Source organism: Pholcus phalangioides, unplaced genomic scaffold (genome assembly GCF_987345545.1).
Source record: "Pholcus phalangioides strain wild (caught in Gottingen) unplaced genomic scaffold, Ppha-v1.0 ptg000017l_1, whole genome shotgun sequence".
Classification (NCBI taxonomy): domain Eukaryota; kingdom Metazoa; phylum Arthropoda; class Arachnida; order Araneae; family Pholcidae; genus Pholcus; species Pholcus phalangioides.
This window is the reverse complement of record NW_028301610.1, coordinates 28,253,475-28,273,284: the sequence shown is the minus strand read 5'-3', so window position 1 is coordinate 28,273,284 and position 19,810 is coordinate 28,253,475. Positions and strand designations below refer to the sequence as shown.

The 19,810-nt window shown below is 34.1% G+C and overlaps 1 protein-coding gene across 2 annotated transcripts in view; it reads left to right on the top strand.

The window, feature by feature from the left end:
* The first annotated feature begins 2,412 nt into the window (after positions 1-2,412).
* Rpn3 (regulatory particle non-ATPase 3) overlaps positions 2,413-19,810 on the top strand; it is a 116,242-nt gene continuing 98,844 nt past the window's right edge. The window contains exons 1-8 of one of the 2 annotated variants that reach the window (XM_089246172.1): positions 2,413-2,552; positions 2,858-2,972; positions 6,190-6,380; positions 6,995-7,138; positions 9,907-10,043; positions 11,215-11,405; positions 12,172-12,275; positions 15,929-16,043. In XM_089246172.1, coding sequence (XP_089102298.1) covers positions 2,864-2,972; positions 6,190-6,380; positions 6,995-7,138; positions 9,907-10,043; positions 11,215-11,405; positions 12,172-12,275; positions 15,929-16,043 — 991 coding nt within the window. In that variant the 5' untranslated portion in view covers positions 2,413-2,552; positions 2,858-2,863. The remainder of the gene's footprint in view (positions 2,553-2,857; positions 2,973-6,189; positions 6,381-6,994; positions 7,139-9,906; positions 10,044-11,214; positions 11,406-12,171; positions 12,276-15,928; positions 16,044-19,810) is intronic. The other variant, XM_089246173.1, reaches the window with a different exon arrangement.

Genomic DNA, 19,810 nt, shown 5'->3' with positions numbered 1-19,810 from the left:
CATACGTGGACCTTTGTACAATTTTCAATGTGCTGCGTTTAAAAATGACTTGAACAACCAGAAAAATTATTTTCAACATGCCCCTACATTTAGTTATCGTAAAATACATCATTTTTAAATATTAAATTCTTGAAAATATGTTAAAAATTACTTACTTTTTCAGGTACGCTTCGTCGCCGCGATTTCGCCAATCTGCCTTTCTATTCGCTTGTTTTTTCAGCTAATATCATTATGAGCCGCTTTCTACTAGAAAGGTTGGGAATTAAGTAATATAATTAGAAACAGGAGATCGTATAAAGGTCCACACATGTGTACCTCTGGAACGAAGAGGATATATGTAATGTTGCGTGTGTGTGATTTCTGTTATTATTAAATTATCTAGATAATCACCGATACTTGAAACAATATCCTTATTGTGTATAACATTAGAATACAGCTAGCAATAAAAATACAGTGGAACTTCGGTTAACGAGCAATTTGCATAAAGAGCAAAAATTTTGCGATTTTTTTATTTATTATCACATTATCACAATTGAGCTGATGGTTTTTCGCTTTCGTTCTCACACGTGCTGTGAAATTGTGGGTAAATATTTTCCCCTACAGACTTAGGTCAGAGTCTAAAAATTAACACCCGTACGAACGTGACTGTTTACGATACGAAACTACTTTAGATGTAGCATTGTGACCTCGCGTATTTGCGCTTGAAGTTTTTTTTTCTTATATCTGCTTGGAGAAAACTGTGGGCCGATTGCATTATTGAACGTGACTGAGGGACTAGCTCATGAACAAGGACCACCATTCCTGAAGAGATTTTGTCCTTGGGAAGACCATGGGACTGGACGTGCCAGGGTCGTAGCGTACCTTCTGGAGGCCGCAGGGTAAACATTTTCTTAGGGGAAGCACCCTAAAAAGGAAAAAATTATGCGAAATAATTGTACATTTTTTGTGAGGCCCCCATTTGGCTCGGGGCAGTGCTCCGGTTGCCTCAGCCTTGTTACGACACTGGAAGGTACATAAGTCCAACATTCAAGAACTAGTGATGGAGCCGTAGTGTGACACATATAGCTATATCCGAGGATGATGTCACTCTCCGCTATCCATACGAAGGCTTCTAACAACTGATGCGGAGATATATTTAGGAAAAAGAGAAAACTCAACTGCCTTTGCGGGGAATCGAACCCACGCCCTAGACCACTAGATTAAAAAGGGAACGAATATCTCAACCTTTCCTTGGAGCTCATGTGCACTGAACGGGACCGTACATGGACGGTCGGACCTAACAGAAATTGTGAGCTTTGGCCTCAGTTAGGTCAGACCATCCATGTAAGGTCCCGTTCAGTGCACACGAGCAAAGAAAGGATGAGATATTCGTTGCCTTTGTAGTCTAATGCGTTCACCCGGAAAGTGAAAGGACGTGGGTTCGATTGCCCGGAAAGCCAGTTGAATTTTCTATCTTTCCTAAATATATCTTTGCATTAGCCAGCTGTTATTGACTCTTCGTACATAGCTACATATTGTAGCCGTATTGGATTAGCTCCATGTGATGAGAAAAAAAAGAGAGAAATTTGAAAAAAGAAAACAAGTATCTATATAAAATATAACATAAAAGACAAAATTTTTCCGTCAGATTTTGGGAAACAAAGGATTACCTCATCGTGACTGTGGTTTGATAGGTTTTCATAGCTAAAGGCGCGTATAAACTAGCGCGTGGATCATGAAATGAAAGCATTCGCAATTGGTTGTTCAGTAATTTGTACGGTGTTGTGAACGATTCTTGAGCTGTTTCCACCTGAAATCGGTTTTTTCAACGAACACAAAGAAAAAAAAGGAACACAAAGGAAGTTTGTGTACCCACGAGCGGATTAGAACCGTTGCAGGGGGGTCGTGCGCTCGAGGGCGTAGCGAGAGGGGGAATTGGAGGTCTGGTCCCCCCCCCCCGAAATGTGAGAAAATGACCGAAAAAAGGGAAAAGATGACCAAATCTATTGTTCTATCTCTTTGGTCCCCCGAAATGAAAGTGGTTCCCCCGAACGAAATTTCTGGCTACGCCCCTGCGTGCGTTGCAAGTTCGGCGCACTAGTGTGTACGTGCCTTAACATGGACTGAAATTGAAAAGAAAAAAATACACCAACTTGGCGATGGCGGAATTTGACCAGGAATCTCCTTCTATTCATGAACTGGCTGAAATTCAGACATTTTCCGGCTCAATATTCAACGCAATTGGCCAGTTTGCGGACTAGACAATTTCTGGCTTTGGCAGTAAAATAATCAACACGCAATCATCCTCAAAAAATATGGTCATGAGCGAGTTCTGTAGTTTCATGTGAAATTTCAACCAATCACATCAATGGAGATCAAAGAGAAGAATGAATCAAAAGTGACGAAATAGCTTCATCTGTGAAGCCCGTAGAAATATCGTAAATGCATGCTGACTTGCAATAAAATCAAAAAATTTCATGGTTAACCCTTGACAATTTTGTTTACAACAATACAGCGCCGGTAGTTAGGGAAATTTATTACAGTTCTTATTAGTGGCTCTTTTGCATAAAAAGGTATAAATTTTGTTGACATTGATCCTAATGTATTTAGATTCTTAAGAAAAAGAGATATAAGCAATAAAAAGTTCTGTTTACGAAATATTTATTATTTTGGATGCACGTGACAGGTTTCTATACCTTGTATATACTCATGTGTATACCTTTTTAGTTATTTATTTATAATTTATTAGATAGGTTGGGGTCTTTAAAAATTTTATTTCATTATGGATTTTAACCTTTATCAAAAATTTATCTTTTAGCTGTGTAATTAGTTTATATTTAAATGAAATGGCTGTGATTCTGACATTTTTTTCTCACAGTAAATCATGGTACACCAAAATGCTGATGTTGAGATGAAAAATGCTGATGATGGAAATTCTGTAGTTCAAGAGAATGGAGCATTGAAATCTGATGTGGATATACTTACTTTGGAAGGCAAGTTGTGTTTGATTGTCTATCATATTTATACACATCTCAACATGCACAGCCAAATAATAGATAGTAAAGCAATACAAGCGAATAGAAAACATGATACAGTGGTCTGTGAATTCCGAATATCTTCACTTGCAATCAATCCAAGTTAAGAGCGAAATGTTTTTTGAAAGAATGTTTTTATTTCGCATAACGCAAGAGGGCTGTACAAATCCCAGACACCAGGTAGCAATGATGACTAAAAAATTGGAATTGGTGCCTAATATTTTTTATGCGTAATAACTTAATTGAAGTTGAAGGGCAGCACAAAATTATCAGATATTATGTCAACGTGTTTGCTACTATGTAATGGGGTTCTGGACAAGCTAAAAAATACACTAATTTGGGCCGATTTTGTCGAAGGAAAGAAATTCTGCTTGGCTCTATGAAATTTTGCTGTTGCCTAAATTTGTTTTATTTGTCCAGCCTGAGGACAGAACAAAAATGACTTCACAAGCGGAGTGACTTAATAACGCGAAATTCCAATTGGTTATATAATATGCTGGCAGGTACCGATAGAAAAGGGTGTTATAGGCCAAACGTCATTAAAAGTGATGTTATACAGAGGTCTTACTGTACTTGTGAGTGAACATTTGGCTCACATGCTTGAAACTTGAGAAATATACTTGACTACATATTTTCACCAATAGATGGCAGCACATTTTTAAAAATGTATGAAAAAATTTACTCAAAAGTGAAATTTTTGAAGGAAATTTTCCTTTGCTTAATGTCCATAAGGTGATCAAAAAGTAACAAAACAAATAATTCGAAAAACATGAACGATTTAGTTTGCACAAAAAGTCAGGATTTTATGAAATAAAATTTTGTTATCAGAATAGTTACATTTATTGCCAAAAGATGGTGCTAAAGTAGAAAATATTCTCATGGCATCATCTGTCAATAATAATTGTAACTATTTGTCATTGAAATTTTTCGTTATTAAAAAAAATTCATGGTTTTTTTTTTGTGAGACAACATTACGATATGTGCATACAATGAATGTTATACAAGTATGTCATTCTTAGACTAATATTTTTAAAAGTTTTTTTGAAAAATAAATATTCAAATTATTTTCTTTGTTTACCTAGTTTGTTTTTCTTCTTTGGTTAAACTAATTATGGGCTAACTATGGCCTGCGGGACAGATGTGGCCGCTTATAGGTTCGATCTCGCCTGCTGCAGATTTAAAAATAATAGTATATAAGTTTTCAATTTCAGTTTTTTCAAAAAATTCATTTAAGGGGTTGTTCCATTTTTTGCATGTAGAAAATATAGTTGTGAGAATTTAAATAGAAATTGACATAAAAACCTTTGCATATGGAAAGAAATCAAACACAATATACAATTCAGCTAGGTTGAGCGTGATTTTTTTTTCGATCTGAATAGACGTATTGAAAATAAAACTTCAATACACAAATTATCTAATTAATTAGAATAAAAAGTTACAAAAATCATATTCGTGAAAATTAACTACTGGTATCTTGGAATGAAATTTTGTTTTGACACCCCCCAGAACATTTGACCATGAGCCGTCACTGCAGCCTATATGCATACAGTTTTATCTGTATAGCTGGCTACCAGAGAAGAGGATAAAGAGTGAATAAATTATATGTAGTACTGATAACTTTTTAAAATATTTCTGCTCTATTTCCATATATCAGTGAAAGAGAAGATGGATAAAACCACTAGAATTATCATTGTTAGTCAGAAATTTTCAATTACAATATAAATAATGCTTCCTAAGTTTTTTTTTTTTTGCTAACTTGTTTGTACAAAATCATGTAGAAAGCTTCATTATATTTGGTTTTTCACGGGGAAGTTTTGACCGGTAAGAACCTGATTAGTTACTACCAGACTGTTTGTTTATGTATAAGGTAGGGCTTGATAAATCCAGAAAAAAAAACCCCTATATGTCAACCAAATATTTTAGGAGCCAAGTGCAATGTAGGCGCAGTAGCCCAGGTCGATAAGATACTCGTCTAAAGTACCAAAGGATGTTTTTAGAGGTGTCGCGAGTTCAATGCCCACATCCTTGTCAGAAACTTTCCTGACGCAGGGGAATAATAGAAATGGCGACATGACCACAGAAAGATTGCTACCACAGGGAGTCCCACACTGAAGGGTTAGAGCACAAACCTCTTGGCGAGTATGAAACGGCAAAACTGTCAAATCCTGCTGTTCAGAATCAACAATAAATTGTAGGCCCTGGTCTAATTAGTCCCAGCCTGCAGAAAATGGTAGTGAACCATGTCTTTAGAACTTTTTGATTGCGCAAAAATTTTCTGTGGATATTTTTATGGTATTTTGTGTCATTTAATGAAATAAAATATCCTTTTCTCTTAAAACAAATACAAATTTATAGAATTCAAGATTACGAGACATTAACATTTACTGAAGTAGCCATATTTGTGAAGAAAAACTTGTTTTGGAATGGAGTAAGCTACTTTAAAAACTCATTAGCTGAGGTTTGAATTATGGTGGTATACGACATTATTAAAAACATAACTAAGATGATGGAATAATAAGTTATAAAATTTACAGGAAGGGTCCCAAGGTGACGTCTTCAAAAAGTTTTGAAAAAATTGGCACTAATTCTTCTACTTTAAATAAACACAAAAATATTTAAAAAAGCAGGCAAAATTATGATGGGTCACTCAGAAAGTAAATAATATCTTGAACGCCAGTAGAGGACAAGAATGAATTTAAAAATCTCGCAACCCTAGAGTCTTAGAGTGATTTCATTCAAAAAACACATGATAAGGTGCAGCACAGACAAAAACAAAGAGGAAAGAAAAAGAAGAGCTAGATGTGTAAAAGAGAGAGCAGAGTATGTGCGAGATTATCTCTCGCGTGTCTTGGCGATATCTATAAAAGCAAGAGAAGCTTTTTATAGATATCATCAAGACACAAGAATGATAATGAGTAACCAACTGTTGTCATTTTTAATAATTTTTTACAACTTTAATAATTGCACTCCACCACTAATTTTTTTTGTTTTTGTGTTTCTGTGTGAGATGAATCTACTTGAATTTTTTTGTAATTTTTTAAGACGACATCTTGGGACCCTTTCCTTGACTGTTTATAAAAAACATTTTATGACAACTTTTTTGCTCAAAATGTATCTTGGATTTCTGTGAATTGGCCTGCTTATAATTGCAAGTATTCATTTTTTTCTCCCATAGATATCAAAGAACATGCCCGTTTTATTGAAAAATCGGTGTCATCAAAGGAACCCAGATTTCTTCTACGTGTTGTCAGAGGACTAGTGACCATTAGAAAAAGGCTAAATGCTAAAATCTTGCGTAAAGTTATCACCAGTTTCTGCTCAGCACAAAAAGATCAACGGGACGCAATGCTTGCTTTCCTTGATGAAGTAATTGAATTTTCATAAGTGATTAATATTTTTCTCTTTTGCAGTGTAAATTATTAAAAAAAAATCAATGTATTATCAATGTTTTTAACTGAACAAAATTTGAATTAAAGATATTCTTATTGTCATCATTGATGCACATAGCAAGCTTAACCTCCGGTTTGGCAGGTCTCTGTTCAAATTCTAATGTGGGACCTGAATACATGTCCGATATTGGCAATAAATTTGTCTTTGTTAGATATTCCTGTTTTATAAAGCCAGAGTGATGAATATATTCAGTTTTTATTGTTTATCTTCAATTTTAATGAGTAGGGAATTTTTATTATTTCATGTTTTACTTAACTATAATTCTAATTATGATTTCTTCAAAGTTTGAAATTAGGATAAAAGCTATCATTTTTTCTTTTGTGTTTGGTTTTAGAAAAACTTATGGCCAAACAGCTCTACATGGAGCTATTTGTATTTAGCTATTTAAGTGACAGATTTAATAATCAAGGTTCTATTGTAGACTGTATTTTTCAAAATTTTAGGAGTGTTTATATAGATGAATACTATGACTAAAATGTTCATTTTATTTTTATATCACTCAGTTTCAATTTGATCATTTTTGTTTGCAGCCCATGGAAACAAATGGTAGCACCACACAAATCCGAATGAGAAGTACAAAATCATCGCAACAGTTACCACTTTTACCTGAACTAGATGTGTATATTAATCTTCTAGTGTTGATCTATCTCATTGATCAGAGTCGTTTTGACATGGTAAGTCTTTTATTCTCATCTTTTTTTCAAACACCTAATTTTTACATGCTTTAATCTTGAATTTAGGTATTTCACAAATTTTTATATATCTTGTATATTTTATATTGTTTTATTTGAAAAAAATTAATACTTAATTTGTGTAAAATTTTTCTTAATTCTTTTTTGTACTGAGTTTTTTGTAATTATACATTATTGTGTAATTAAATACTATACCTAGGAAATAACCATGATGTAACTTGATAACACAAAGGAGAAAATTGAAGTAAAAAATAATCTTTAACCAAAATATAGTTGAACCCGCTTATAATAAGCCTGATTTTAGCAAGAGTATGAGTTTAACGAGCAAATTAATGTAATTTGTTTAGTACAATGCTAATTTTATAGCAATTCTATTGCTTTTAGCAAGTAGGTTTTTTAACTGTTCTGGGCTCCCACTCATCCTACTTTTTGGAAAAATGTCCTACTTTCTCGGTTTTGTCTTACTTTCTAGTTTTTGTCCTACTTTTGCACCAAATCATATCAATAAAATTTGTGTAATTGATTTTAATTGAAGAGGGAATCATTGATAATAATACAAATGCAGTAGATTGCAGGTAATAATTCTGCGAAAGCAGAAATGATATCATTTTAAAGGTTATTTGGGGGGGGGGGGAGAAGTATAAGGGATCATCTGGTTTGTTAATTTTTTGTTTGCTTAGTTTAACGAAGCAGTTGGATACATAGACCTATTTTAGGTTTGGTGATTCTGATGCTACCAATAGCATTCGATTGTCATATATATTTTCAAGTGTTCAAAATTTTCAATGAGATGGATAGAGTGGACCATGAACACCGCCAATCGACTGCTTTTACAAGGGGACACCAGTATCGATTGGTAAGGGACAATGCAAGGTTATGGTGTCGCGGGGGGGAATTTTTCTCTAATAGGGTTGTCAATAAATGGAATAGCTTACCCTCGGAGGTAGTAAATTGTAACACAATTGACACGTTTAAAAAGAAGTATGATAAACATGTTGGGGTAAATCGAGAAGCTATCCATACTTAGAATAAGACAACCATAAGTATTCTTTATGGGCATTGTATAATATTTTATCATGTGTGTATATTGTTTATAATGTTTCGAATTACAGTTTTAATTGGGTTGCTTTATTTTTGAAATATATGACATCCATATTTGTTATGGGCATCTTTTTCTCGGCCACCTCGCTGGGCATTTTGCCTGTTGTGGTGTTGTATTTGTATTTTAGGGCATGTGCAGAGGCATAAACAATGTTTACAACACTCGGCAAAGAGCTAGAAATGAAAGTGCTTCATTTGTCAAAAACGATTACACTGGTATTGAACAGTAAAATTGAAACAAATTCCTTTAAAAAAAATGGACAACACAGTATTGGACAACATCTGATTCACCTTGACTCATTTACATCGGACCTTGTAATTTGCACATTTCGCACTGTGCTTTTGAAAGTGGCCTCAAAAGAGTGTCATTTTTAAAAAACTTACATGAATTTGCTGTGTGCATTGTTGAAGGGAGTTGACATACTGGACTGCGGAAGACTCAAAAAAGAAAAAATAACGCAATTTATATTGTGAGGAGAGAGAGAAAAGAATTATATGTGGTTGCTAGTACAGTGTTTTGGCCAAAAAATATTTTTGTAACCAAGTCATTTTTGTCATTTTGCTTTGGCTAGAGTCAATCTTACAGGGTAATGAAATACTGCTATAAAAGAATTAAATTAAAATTTTTTTATGGTTAGGGATTTTTTTTATTATGTCTTATGATTATGTTGTCTAAGGAGGGTACTATCCCCGTCCTACTTTTTCTAATTTTTTGTGTGGGAGCCCTGAGGAACTCAAAAGAGAAAGCTTCAAAAAATAAATACAAAATGAAAGAAAATGAAAAGTAAATGCAAGAACCATAAAACTGAGTTTCTTTCACCACTCTTGTAATATGCAGATAATAAACTGACAAGAATGATGCTCTTGATAAATGATGTCAATCAAATGGTTCAGAAAAAGATGTATTATCCCTTTAGGGGTTTGTTATCTGTGTGCAGGAACAGCAACTCTTCATCTAGAAGGCAGGAATGAACATTTAAAATGAAGATAAGGAACTAACCAATCCAATCAGAATTTTAAACAATGGCAAATTCAGCCCTTGCTCAACTTTCAATACAGACTCCTTGTGTTTGTGTGTGAGGAGCATTAACAGAAGTTTTCCTTTTTTGTTCTTTATTTTTTTTTTTGGAAAAGTGTCCAAAAGCAAAGTCTTCACTGTCAAAGTGAAACAGAAATCATCCAATTACTGATAAAAAAAATATTCTATTCATCAAATATAAATATAATTTTATACATACACTTAATTAACACTTAATTTCATTTTTTTGCATGAAAACATTTTGCAATTGAACAGATTTAACAAGCATTTTCACTGAAAAAGAGCTTGTTAAAAACGGGTCCAACCGTACTTATGGTATTTTAAAGTAAATTTATTTGAAATGTTTTCAACAATGCTTCAAAAGCTTGCTGTTTTTCTTTTATGAAGCCCACATATGTTCTATCTAGTGTATTTATTTTTTGAGCATGTTATGAGAATTCGGTCCACAGAAACATGAAAAATTAAAACAATTTTTGTAATTGAAATTTTATGTTTAAGCAACATTATCATTAGCTCTGATTTTTCAAATCATCGAGGATCTTTGTGAAAACAAATAAGCTATCAATATCCTATAAGATATCCTATCTGATAACAAATTCATATTTTTCAGGCAGTCAAATGCTCAGACCTTTTGATGTCAAAAATTCAGTCTCAGAATAGACGCTCATTAGACATAATAGCAGCAAAGTGTTACTTTTACTTATCCAGGAGTTATGAGCTAGCGGGCCACATCCAGGACATCAGGAGGTGATTCTTGTAATTTTTAAAACTGTCAATGATTTTAGTTCTAATCGCTATTGTATAAAAGCATAAATCATACATTACAATTTTATTTGCTATGGTTGGTAGATAGTATTATTTACAGACTCAAACTAATACAGGGTGTTTCAAAAAGAATCACCCGATTTGAAATGTGTATATTACGAAAAATATTGAACATATAGACATGTAAGATTAATTTTATATTACATGGCTAATCAAAGTTTTTTACAAACCAAATTAAAGGTGCTTAATATGTCCACCTTGGGATGCATGGCATATGTTTATACGGTAGTCAAATACTTCCCAAACTTTTGCAAGCATGTTTGCATCCACTGCGAGTGGATTTCTGTGGACTATGTGAGAAACTCTGTTGAATGCTCTCCACATTTTCGTCTGACATGCAGGGACAGCCAAGGGATTTCTCTTTACACAGACAACCTGTGTCTTGGAATTGTTTTACTTGGAATTTATACCATCGCCTAATGCTCTGAGCTGTAGGAAGTTCAACACCAGGGTATTGTCAACGAGAAAAGCATGATGAACAGTTGTTATGAACTCACACTTCGCGAAGCTTAGAACAAAAAATAATTTCTGTTGTGCAGTCGCCATCTTGACAAATACTGAAGTGGCGGCCGAAGGAAGAGTGTTAGCAGTACCTGTTGGCAAATGCGTGAAACTTAAGATTTCCCTATTTCTACCTATACATTATTTGATCAAAACGAATTAAAAGCTGAATAGTTATGATTTTTTAAATTGGATGATTCTTTTTGAAACACCCTGTATTACACCAAGTAGTATATTGGTGACGGCTTTGGGATGAAAAATCAGGTTGTTTGTGGGAAGCTAATAAAAAAAATTATCACATTTGCAGCTTGATTTTACAAACCTCTAATTTACAAACAGACATATTTTTAGGAACTAGTCCTCTAATACCAAAAAATATGTTATTCTTTGAATGTCTTTCCCATTAACCAACTAATTGTTTAAGTTTGTTTGAGTTCTTAAAAACAAGCATAACAATATAATTTATTAGTAAAAAAATATGGAAAAAAAAATGAAATGTATGATGAGTATACTCTTTTTATTTTTTACCTTTTTTCAGGGATTTGTTTTTATTTTATCGGTTTCATAAATGTTTTTTCATCTAAAAATTTAGTTTTCTGCACTGTCGTCTTAGAACAGCAACTTTACGAAATGATTATGAAGGACAAGCTGTACTTCTCAATTGTTTACTTCGAAATTATTTGAATGACAACTTGTATGAACAAGCATCAAAGCTTGTATCCAAATCAGTGTTTCCAGAGGTAGCATCTAATAATGAATGGGCTAGATTCCTGTACTATCTGGGTAAGCATACCAAACATAATTTGATCAAATTTTTCCAAGCAACCAATATATTAATAAATATTGTATCAAAATAGTGATAAGCAAATTATAGCCGATTCTAAAATATTGAAATGGTAAGAAGGCATCAAATTACTTGTTGGCTTAGGAAAACTTACTTTATTTAGCTACATTAGCTTCACAACTGATGTTTCCGAGATCACAGCAGATGCTGGAGAATTTATAGAAGTTGCAGGAAATGCAATTTTGCTGGATAAGATGACTACATAAAAAAAAGTTATTTTGCAAGGTAAACCCATGATGTTGCATGCTTTTTTGATGGCTGAGAATGTTTAAATTAGAAAGCTCATTATAGATGTATGCTTTGCAAATTAACAGTAGAAATGAAGTATTGATCTTTTAACTGCACAAGAAGTGTAGACGTACTCTTCCATATCTGTAAGTTAAAAAATTCCCGATTTTCATCAGAGGCATTATAAATCATACTATTATAAAACATACCATTAAGTGATTCAACATCCCACTAAGCCCCTGTTCTATAAAAAATGTGAGCAGTTTAATAGTTTAAAAATTTAAAAAGAAGTTAATTCAGTGGTTTTCAGGAAATGAATTATAATATTAGAAAACTTCAACTTTCACAACAGTCAGAAATAGGAAATTATGTGTCGAGCGTTTTATGAAAATCAACTTACTTTTCCATCATATTCATTTCATAAGATTTTTATGGGTTTTTTTTAGTACTAAAATGTTGCACTAATTTCTTTCAAAGGCTGCATCAAAGCAATACAGCTTGATTACTCTGAGGCTTACAAGAACTTGCTGCAAGCAATTCGAAAGGCTCCTCAGCTGACTGCTGTTGGGTTTAGGCAGACAGTAAGTTTTTTTTCCCAAGATTATAATAACAGCAGACAACAAATTTTAAAAGGGTTTCTGATAACAATAATTGATTGATAACTATATCAAATAAAAGTCTGGTTGTAAGTATTATACTATATGTCCTATTTGGTTGAACAGGACATATGGAAACAGGACAACTCCATTTTTCTTCCCCACATTAAAGGTTTCAAAATGTTAAATCTGGTTTTTTTTTTCAATTGTTCTAAAACAGGATTTCGCCCCTTTTAAGCTAAAATCTCTTTTTAAATCAAAAATTGTGAAAGTTGGAATGGAACTGTCTAATGTGTGGTATGAATTATGGTACTTTTATAATATATGGTACGTTTTGAGATTCCCTTGTGAAAGTCTTTTTCCAGCCAAAGAATAGTGAATGTGGTCAGTTGAAAGAAACTGACAATAAATTGAAGATACTTTTTTTTACCGTAAACAGTCTTTTACTAGAAGGAAAGAAATTGCAAAAGCAGCGCTACACGCACGGGGATCATAGCTGCTATTGTGGCCTGACTAGGACATTGTGAACTGAGTATGGAAATTTTTATCAATAAGGCAGTCTGACCTACCACATAGTCGTGCAGATTGGTAACGATAACTTATGAGAGAAAAATGAGTCTGGTTCAACCTTAGATTCAAAATATACAAAAAGAAAAAAAATTAGAAAAAAAAATTATGAGACAAACTGAAGTCCTGATAGCAAAAAAAAGATTTTTTTCCCATGTTATGATATTGGTCTGTCTTGTACTTAGGGGATGTGATTGACAGTACCCGAATGATAATATTATCCATGTTTCTAATAAGAGACATCGATTGTATATAGAAATCTTGCAAATATATAGACACAATATTAATATACATAAAAACCCAACACAAATACATAAAAACAGAACAAAAATGCATAGAAACACAAATATATTACAGCACTATACTTAATTTTCAATGTGGTAATATCTTTCTGATAAAAAGGTCGATAGAACTTTTTCATGGTGATATTTGTGTGCAGCCGGTCAAAATCATTTTGTCCACAGATATCGCTCCTAAAGTAATTTTTCCACACTTTACATGGTAATATCTCAAAACACAAGAACCATTTAAACTTTTTCTGGGAATATTTGTGTTCAGCAGTTCAAAATCATTCAGAATTTTATATTTTTATGTAAGACGCAATTTCATTGTTATCCATTGTAATGAATGTTGAGTGTGACTATTGGCTCCTTAACCATAGTTGAAAGGGAAACCAAAAATATTTCTTTATAGACACTAAAACGAAAAAAAAACCATATTTACTTATAAAATGAGTCTTAAAATAGTGTAGCAATGTTTCAAGTTAATAAAAATTCTTATAATAAATAATAATAAAATAAAACCATATAATAAAATAAATATGTATTACTCTGTATTTTTACATAACTTGAACATGCATATTTTAAAATTTGGAATTCATTTAAAAGTTAAAGAATATAAAATGGAAGATTTAGCAAATCTGATTTAATAATGAATGAAACAAGATGGATGAAAAAAAATTATGAAGAGATAGATTGTTTCCTTTTGTGAGAAATCAACCCTAAGTGGGAAAAAAGGCAGTGTCATCTATTATGGAAAAGCCCTGTCTGCTGAACCTGTTTCTTGAGAGAAATTCTGAATGTAAATATTGGGCTGCTTTTCATTTGAGGTGCAATTGTTATTTTGTCTTTAATGGAGACCATGGTCTACATGTCTATATTTATCCATTTGTATCACCACTCTCTAAATACGCTACTCACACTTTATAAATCTCATATGCTTGTATAACTTGCAGTTGGTTCTATCACCATTCATGGATAAACAAACTGGTTTTTATGTGCCAATACTATGCCAGCATTTGGGAGATATCTGCAATTATCACTTTTGAAAAAATGATGGAACTACAGTATTTTAACTTGTTTAAGCCCAACTGAATTATAACTTCCAGGTATTGCTCTTTACCTGGAAAAATACTTGCAGTTTGTTTCACACGTAGCACAAAACAACAATTGGTATGAGAGAATTAGCCTATTTTAGTTGATAAAGAACAATCACTATTTTTTGGATTATTCCACATTTGGTGATAAGAAACAAGCAAAATTTGTGGATTATTCTGCTCTTGATGATAAAGGGACGACCAAAAATTCACAGATTACTCTGCTTGCTGATGCAAAATGATGTTTCTATTGTTTTTCAATATTATCCTACAGAATAAGTACTCAGTTTTATGAAACTATTTGAAAAATGTGTGAAAAATCTGCCATAATTTGCGGCCAGTAGCTTGGTGTACGTGTAAAGTTTCACAAATAAAAAAATCAAATTTCACTGGAACCAGTTTTGGAATTTCCGAGTTAAATATGAACACACACACAAGAGTACTTATCAAAGAATCTTTTCAAAAAAATAACAAATTTCTATATTTGAAATCAAATCAAACAATCTTATTAATGGTCTCTGCTGTTGTTGTATGCTGTCATGTATTGATATAAGTTTCATATGCAAAGAATTTTATGATCTTTGCTTTCAACAAGAAAATATTTTGATAAAAAAATTATAAAGATGAAAATTTAAAAAGCAGGAAATATCAGCCTTCAATTACACTTGTGTGAAATGAAATTCTGAACATCTAAAAAGAATGATACTTATATATGTTGAAGCAGATACCATTTTTTTCACTTTTAATTTTGTAATATTTTATTTTTAGGGTTTTATGTATTTAAAAATAGTTATTTAAGAAGATGTATAAAAATGGCTAAATTAAAAAAAAGTAAGACATAGCTGCCAAGTCTCCCAAAAAAATCCCTATATTTAGGGAAAAACTTATTCCCCAAGAATTTACCCAAAAAAAACTGCTGCTTCACGAGCATTGCGTAAATTGTTGCCATTTCGTCAAATCACAAAAATTTAATTTTTGGGGAGAAAACACAAAATTCACCAATCAGCAAACATCAATACGGCCTTTCGCAATCCAAAATTGACATGATCGTGTGTGTATCTGCTTTATCTATATGTCCCCCTTCGGGCCTGTTGGAGATTTTTTGGTTTGCGAGATTTGATTTGTGAGAGGTAATTTAACTCAAGGACTCTAACCTACTGGTCGGCCATGATTAGCGATAGGTTACACGGTTTTTGCAATGAGAAAATATAACTAAAAATTTCCTTTTATTAAAAATGCCTAAAATGTTTTTTAAAAAAAGATCCCTTTTACATTTATTTTTATACAGAATTTGGATCTGCGCAAAAACCTGAATTCTCATTCTCCAAAGTTGGCAGATATGGGAAGATGATATAGCATAGTGGTATAATATGCTGGTTCAAGAAGTGTGTGGTTTCATTTGTATGTTTGTCCTGTGATGTGACGTCAGTGCTTTAATTTCATTTTCCATTGCCATAAAAAAGATGAGAATAGAAAATCCAGTAGAACTGATTTTTTTAAACTAATTATTGAAAAAATGAGGAATCTATCTAAACTATTTTTTATTGGAGATAACATAACTTTGCAGTTTTTTCAAAAACATTTAATTCATATTTTGTTATAGCTTTCTCTATTTCTGTATAAATTTAAGCCATATGAAATCGTGAACTTATTCACACAGTCGAATGTGCTATAACTGATCTTGTATTTCTTCTAGGCCTACAAACTAGCAATAACTGTGGAACTATTGCTAGGAGATATACCAGAACGCTCTCTGTTTAGGCAGCCTCAATTACGGCGAACTCTCATCCCATATTTCCAGTTAACTCAAGGTAATGTGTTTTTTTACTGTTATATACAGGGTGATTATAATTAAAGTTCCTGTAGTCTGAATTTTGTCAGAAACTACTCATTCGAACACAGCTCAATTTTCAGGATATCTTAATGGCGAGAGATTTATGCAGTTTGAAAGTTAATTTTTGACCACGAGGTGAAAAAGTAACATTTTTTTATTGCATTTTCCTTTTCCATTGTCCATATGGCATATATACGAAGTTTCAATGTGAAATGTCCTCTAGGATGGGCACTATATAGGTCTGAGTAGTGTAGTATACTGAAATTACTGAGACCTCTGTTGCCACCGTTCTGGTGGACGCATTCCATTGAAACTTGTTATATATGCTTTATGGACAATGGAAAAAAAGAAAAGGCAATGGGAAAAAAAGTGCCACATTTTCATCTGGTGGTCAAAAATTGAACTGTTTTCTTAATTGCATATATCTCTCCCCCATGGTCTCATTAAGATATCCGGAAAATTTGGCTGTGTTCGGATGAGTAGTTTGAGATAAATTATTCAGAGAGTATAGGAACTTTAATTATAATCACCCAGTGGAGTGTTGATATACGTGAAATCATGTTTGAAGACTAGAGAGTGTAACGTGAAGAGTAGTGATGTTGAAACTGTATGGGTTGAGCTTGAGAACAAAAGACGTAATAAACTTATTGTTGGGGTTTGTTACAATCCACCGAATAGGGATCCAAACTACATCGCCAAATTGCATGATGAAATTTCCTACATGTGTAAGCGTAAGAGGGTTCTCATATTAGGGGATTTCAATTACCCAGGTATTCAATGGGAGAACCTTTCATCTAGAGATCAGTATGAAAGAGAGTTTCTTTAGTTGGTGCTCGAAAATTTTTTGTATCAGAAGCCACTAGGGGCACCGCTATTTTGGATTTAGTTCTTACCAGTTCTGAGGATCTTGTTGAACATGTTTCGGTGGGGGAATAGTTTTCTTCCAGTGATCATCATATCGTCAGATTTCACTATAACTTTTGCTTGGGTAAGGTTAATAACAAAAGACTGGTTCCTTGTTTTCGGAGAACTAACTTCGTTGTTCTGAGAGGAAGGTTAGCGGAAGTTTTCAAAGACCGGTTTGAATCAGTAGGGGTGGTAAGTCAATGGGAGGAATTTAGTACGAAACTGTCCTCTGTTTTGCACGACGTCATACCCTTTGTTCGAAAAAGGCGTGTTTGTACATCGCACCCTCTATGGTTCACGGATAGCGTGCGTAACCTCTATCTTGAAAAGAAAAGAGCATTCAGGGAGTATAAAAGTATATGAGGTGACCTATCATTGTTTACTGATAAAAGAAGAGTATTGAAGAAAGCGATAAGGGATAGTAAAAAGGAAGTTGAACATTGGCTCTGATCCGAAATCATTTTTTCGATACGTCAATAATGGATATAAGGGGACAGTTGGCCCCCTCTCGATAGGAGGGTCTAGGTTAGAGAGCAATGTTGACATGTGTAGTGCTTTCAATGACTTTTTTGCGTCTGGTTTTAACAGAGATAATGATATTCAATATACGGGTGTTGCATGGGGAAATAAAATCCTCAACGATATTCAAGTAGAAGATGTGGAGGTCCTAAATCTTCTAAAAAATATATGTGCGAGCAAAGCACCAGGACCAGATGATATATATCCCAGGGTTGTCAGAGAGTGTGCTAACGAATTGTTGGGGCCAGTCGCACAGATATATAGGAGTAGTGTTGCTGAGGGTATCGTCCCAAGGGATTGGAAACTTGCTAATGTTGTTCCGATATTTAAGAAGGGTAGTAGAGAAGTTGTGTCCAATTATAGTCCAGTGAGTTTGACGAGCTCCCTCTCGAAAATTTTGGAAATTATCATCAAAAGGCTGTTTGTGAAGTGGATAGATGAGAATAATGTATTGTCGGAAAACCAGCATGGGTTCAGGAAGGGGAAGTCATGTGTAGCTAACCTCCTTTCCTTTTATGATCACGTGACCAAGGCTTTGGGTAAGAGCAAAAATGTAGATGTTGTTTATACAAATGCAAACACAATGCCACAACAGGCAAAATAATGCCAACGAGGTGGCTGAGAAAAGATGCCCATAAAAATATGGATGTCATATATTTCAAAAATAAAGCAACCCAATTAAAAATGCAGTTAACAAAAATTATTACCTTGATTTCCAGAAGGCATTCGATCGGGTCCAACATGGTAAACTCTTGAAGCGTTTACATGAGATTGGGGGCAACTTGCTGAATTGGATAGAATCGTGTTTAAGAGATAGGTCTCAACGAGTTATGGTGAACGGGTAATTCTCTGGTTGGACAGGCGTCCTCAAGGAAGTGTCCTTGGCTCCATACTTTTTTCACTTTTTGTCGACAAACTCGATCAGGGTATCGATGGGATTACTAGCAAATTCGCCGATGATGTGAAGCTAATGGGGGTAATCGGAAATCAAAGCGATAGGGAGTTGCTGCAGACCAACTTAAACAGGATTGCAGCATGGGCAAATGAATGGAGCATGACGTTTAGCGTTGATAAGTGCATGGTCGCTCATTTTTGTTCGAACAACCCATGGTTCTCTTACGAGTTGAATGGTGTCACTAACCCGGATGCAACTAGGGTCACCGATTTGGGAGTTCTCATTGACGAGCGGCTTGGGTCTTCTGAACATTGTTCAGCGGTGGTGAAAAAAGCGAATAGAATGCTTGATCTCATTTTCAAAAAGGTCTCTTCGTGTTCTCCTAAAGTCATTCTTCCGCTTTTTCGAGGTTTAGTTCGTTCTGGACTGGAGTATGCTGTAAGGTTTTGGAGACCATACCTACAGAGAGACATAGACTTGGTTGAAGGGGTGCAGAGAAGAGCTACACGTGTCCTTATTGGAACACAGGGCTTGAGTTAAGAAGAGAGACTTCATTTTTTGAATATGTTTACATTGGATGAACGCAGGTGTCGAGGAGATATGATAGAAGTGTTCAAAATTTTCAATGGGACGGATAGGATGGACCATGAACTTTTAGTACACCGCCAATCGACTGCTTTTACAAGGGGACACCAGTATCGATTGGTAAGGGACAATGCAAGGTTATGGTGTTGCAGTAGGGGGGGGGGAATTTTTCTCTAATAGGGTTGTCAATAAATGGAATAGCTTACCCCCGGGGGTAGTAAATTGTAACACAATTGACACGTTTAAAAAGAAGTATGATAAACATATTGGGGTAAATTGAGAAGCTATTCATACTTAGAATAAGACAACCATAAGTATTCTTTATGGGCATTGTATAATATTTTATCATGTGTATACAGTAAAACCTCGTTAAGTCATCATCCTGATAAGTCGTCACTCCGGTTAAGTCGTCATTTTTCTTCAGACCCTTCCAGCTGTCATAGACGACAATGTTATTAAACTCTCGTTTACTTGTCGCTAATTTCGGTTAAGTCGTCATTAGGAAAAAGTTTGAGAAAGAGGAACAGACTATTTTTATGGCTCCCATTAAAAAAAAAAAAAAAAGCTTATTAACAGCATTGCCATATGCTTAAAAATCACCATAAAATTCTATATACCCAAACGGAACAGTTTAAGTAACGAAAGTTAAGCTGGGGAAGTATATTTGCCGAATAAGGTTTTTGGAATGTTGGGGACTGTTCAAGCTAGATCTCATTTCTGCCCGAGCTCCATTGGAGAAACTGGACAAACCGCGAGACACCCAGGCTCTGTCGCAAGAAGCAACGTAAGCACTTCGGTCCCCCCCCCCCCCCCGGGGCATCTCCTGCAAAACCAAAATT